A 3,928-nucleotide genomic window follows, 5' to 3' on the forward strand; every position below is an offset into this window, starting at 1 on the left:
AATTTTTGTGCACCGGGCCTCTAGTTTATACTAATAAAAGGGTAATATGATAATTAGACTGGGTTGACCGGACATCTTCCGGTCGTCCTGCCTTCCTTCCTGACAAAGCCACAGTGGCAGGGGCCAAAGCAGAGGTAGTTAGGGGTGATCAGGCCCAAAGGGGAGAGAAGTTAGGGGTGATCAGGCCCAAAGGGGAGAGCACTTAGGGGCGATCAGGCAGGCAGGCAGGTGAGTGGTTAGAGCCAGTGGTCCTGGATTTCGAGAGGGATGCCCGACTGCAGGGATCGGGCCTAAACCGTCAGTCAGACATCCCCCGAGGGGTCCCAGATTGGAGAGGGTAAAGGCCAGGCTGAGGGAACCCCGCGTGCACGAATTTCGTGCACCAGGCCTCTAGTATGCATATAATACCCTTATTAATCTCTACCCCCCCCCCACACACAGTATCCACCCCCATCTTTCCTGTGAAATTCATCAGTCTGTTCATGTTTTTGTCTCTGAATCTGTTTTGTTTGGCAGTTTATTTTGTTCATTAGATTCCACAGATGAGTGAGATCATGTTATACTTATCTTTGTCTGGCTGGCTTATTTCAGCTAGCATAATTTCTCTCCAGGTCCATCCATGCTATTGCAAATGGTAAGAGTTCCTTCTTTTTTACCGCTGTGTAGTATTCCATTGTGTAAATGTACCACTGTTTTTTTATCCACTCATCTGCTGATGGGCACTTGGGCTGTTTCCAAATCTTTTTATTTTTATTTGATTTATTGATTTTTTTAATTTTTTAAGTCTTAAATATAATAATAATACATGCAATAAATGCTAATATTTCAAGAAAAAAGGATTTTAAGAAGAATAATATTACCAAAACTATGTTAACATAGTATATTACAAAAGTTGTAGAAAATATTTAAAATCTGCAAATAACAGATTACTTTTATTATATTCTAAAATATTTTTCCCACCTCTGGCTCTATTTTTGTTCATCAGTTTATGTTGTTCATTATATTCCACAAATGAGTAAGATCATGTGATATTTATCTTTCTCTAACTGGCTTATTTCACTTAGCATGATGCTCTCCAGTTCCATCCATGCTGTTGGGAATGGTAAGAGTTCCTTTTTTTTTATAGCAGCATAGTATTCCATTGTGTAGATGTACCACAGTTTTTTTTTAATTGTTTAAAGTATTACATATGTCCCTTTTTTCCCTGATTAACACCCCCCCTGCCACTCCCATTTCAGAAGGCAAGCCCTCACTGCCCCAGTGTCTGTGTCCTATGGTTTTGCTAATATGCATGCATACAAGTTCTTTGGTTGATCTCTAACACCCCCCCTTCCCTGCCATTTGTCTCTGGATCTATTTTTGTTCATTAGTTTATGTTGATCATTATATCTCACACATGAGTGAGATCATGTAATATTTATCTTTCTCTACTGGCTTATTTCACTTAGCATAATGCTCTCCAGTTCCATCCATGCTGTTGCAAATGGTAAAACTTCCTTCTTTTTTATAGCAGCGTAGTATTCCATTGTGTAGATGTATGGTAGACTTTTATCTCTAATATTACATCAGTACATTCAGAATCATAAACATTAATTTAAGCATTAAAGAATTAAATATGCATTTGTTTACTCTGTAAAGCTTCAAAATTAACTAATGCAAATGTAAACAGTGATTTCAACTCCTTAGTCAATCAGCCCTACCATACACACAGAAATGCCTTTCCCTAGTTGCAAAATAATATTAATATGGGAATAGACTACCTAATGTTCTTGTGTTCATGTGTAATGTTTGAAACACATTTAAGCTAATGTTTTGGTATAACTTTGCAATTAGAATAACAAATTAAAAAATATATTCATATGGCTTTATTTTTGTTTTACTTTTTATAGGTCTTAATGTTTGGCATGACATATTTATAACTCTTAACCAGGTAGTCACTTGAAAACAAATTTGGATCTGAGAAGCTAAATTGTGAAAAGTAATGTCGTCACAGGAGATAGTGACCCTTACATTGCAACTTCTTGGTGGAATAAAGTGGAGGAGTCCTATCTACGAGGCATATCAGCTTCAGGCCTCTGTAACAACTACTCTCTTTTTTTCTTCTTTCCTGTTTTAAAAAACTTCCGGCAACAAAACAGAACACATTTTGTGATGACAAATGTAGCAGTTGCCACACAGGCCAGCAGGAACCCAATCACATCCAAAGAGTGGTACTGGACCCAGGTGAGGTCAAGGGCGGCTGGCCACAGGTGTTTGGCTCCTTTGTGACGCATGACAAACTCGATCCAGAAGACCGCTCGATCTAGAGGCTTTACTGGCTGGTCATGATGAATTCTTGATATTTTCATAGCATTCTCCTTATATCTAAAGGAGAAACACAAAGATATCAACATTGAAAGAAAGTTAATTTGCTTAAGCCATTCATTCCCAATGAAAGTTGTGTTGTTTAAAAAATTAAAAAATGTTTTTATTGACAGATCAGCATGGCTAATAGGTTGAGCCTTGACCCATGAACCAGGAGGTCACTATTGGATTCTGTGTCAGGGCACATGCCCAGCTTGCTGGCTCGATCCCCAGTGTGGGGTGTACAGAAGGCAGTCGATCAATGATTCTCTCTCAATATTGATGTTTCTATCTCTCTCTCCCTCTCCCTTCCTTTCTGAAATCAGTAAAAATATATTTAAACAATATGCACAAACACATATATTGTATGATTCTGTTATTATGAAATATCCAGAAGGACTAATCTATAGAGACAGAATGTTGATCAATGGTTTTTTGGGTGAGGGAGCTGGGAAGTGACTTCTAAGGCATATGGTATATCTTTTTGGGATGACAAAAATGCCCTAAGTTTATATTGTGATAGTTTCATAACTTTGTAAGCATACTATGTATATTAGAATTATATAATTTTAATTATAAATTTTATGGTATGTAAATAATATCTCATAAAATCTGTTAAAATGATTATAATAAAATAAGTTTTTGAGTGTAAAGATATTTATAGTTTCAGAAATTTTAGATATTGAATTTATTTAGATAAAGAATTTATTATTTTTATTCTAGTTTATCACTCTTCCTTCTATGTGTTTGATCATATTAAAAAAATGTGTCCTTCTAATTACCTACATAACTTTATATTATTGGAGGAGAAAATTGTTGCATTAGATGGCTCCCCATTAAATACATGGAATTAAAATGCAACTTTGAAGTAAATGTGTGGTCGAAAATAAAAGTAGATTAGGATGGGTTCACTCATGTTAATAATGTCAAAATTAGCCTCTTAAAATTGGGATGAAATTAAGATGCACTATTGACAAAATAATCTATGTATAAATACTAAATGTAAAAAATATGTGATACTTACGAAGGGTCATTAATGACAGTCTTCAATGCATTGAGAAAATCTGTACTTGAAATAGTGTTGAAGTCCAATCTGATAGCTGCTCCCTTGGTCTTCATGTGAACAATGTTATCAGGTTGATCCGCAAACATAGGAAGGCCCACCATAGGGATCCCATGGTAGATCGCCTCATAGATGCCATTGGTTCCACCATGAGTTATAAAGGCTTTGGTTTTTGGATGACCTAGGATTGGGTGAATTTCAGCAAATTATGAATTATAAGTCTTGGAAATAAAATGAGAGTTGGGAAATAAAGGCATAGACAGAGACAATATATTTAGCAACAGATTGGTCTACACTTCAGACTGTAGTAAAATGTCTTTCAGAACTCTTAGAAAGAGGCAACTAAGTTTGCTGGAGAAACTGTGAAGGCTTACATAAAAGATAGGTGTATGAAATGCTGAAAGGTATCCTTTAAGAAGAGGAAGAAGAAGAAAAAGGTAAAGATACAAATTATGAACAACAAATACACATCTGTCAAGAACTGAATCTAAAAATCAAGTGAATAAATAATCTGATGAACAG

The 3,928-nt window shown here is 35.9% G+C and overlaps 1 protein-coding gene across 1 annotated transcript in view; it reads right to left on the reverse strand.

The window, feature by feature from the left end:
- Positions 1–1,895: 1,895 nt before the first annotated feature.
- Positions 1,896–3,928, reverse strand: part of LOC102261781 (UDP-glucuronosyltransferase 2B31) — a 17,796-nt gene continuing 15,763 nt past the window's right edge. Inside the window, exons 5-6 of the mRNA XM_005868897.2 lie at positions 3,368–3,587; positions 1,896–2,364 (exon numbers count right to left, since the gene is read on the reverse strand). Of these exons, the coding sequence (XP_005868959.1) occupies positions 2,085–2,364; positions 3,368–3,587 (500 nt within the window). The 3' untranslated portion in view covers positions 1,896–2,084. The remainder of the gene's footprint in view (positions 2,365–3,367; positions 3,588–3,928) is intronic.

The sequence above is a fragment of the Myotis brandtii genome, unplaced genomic scaffold (genome assembly GCF_000412655.1).
Source record: "Myotis brandtii unplaced genomic scaffold, ASM41265v1 scaffold28, whole genome shotgun sequence".
Lineage (NCBI taxonomy): Eukaryota > Metazoa > Chordata > Mammalia > Chiroptera > Vespertilionidae > Myotis > Myotis brandtii.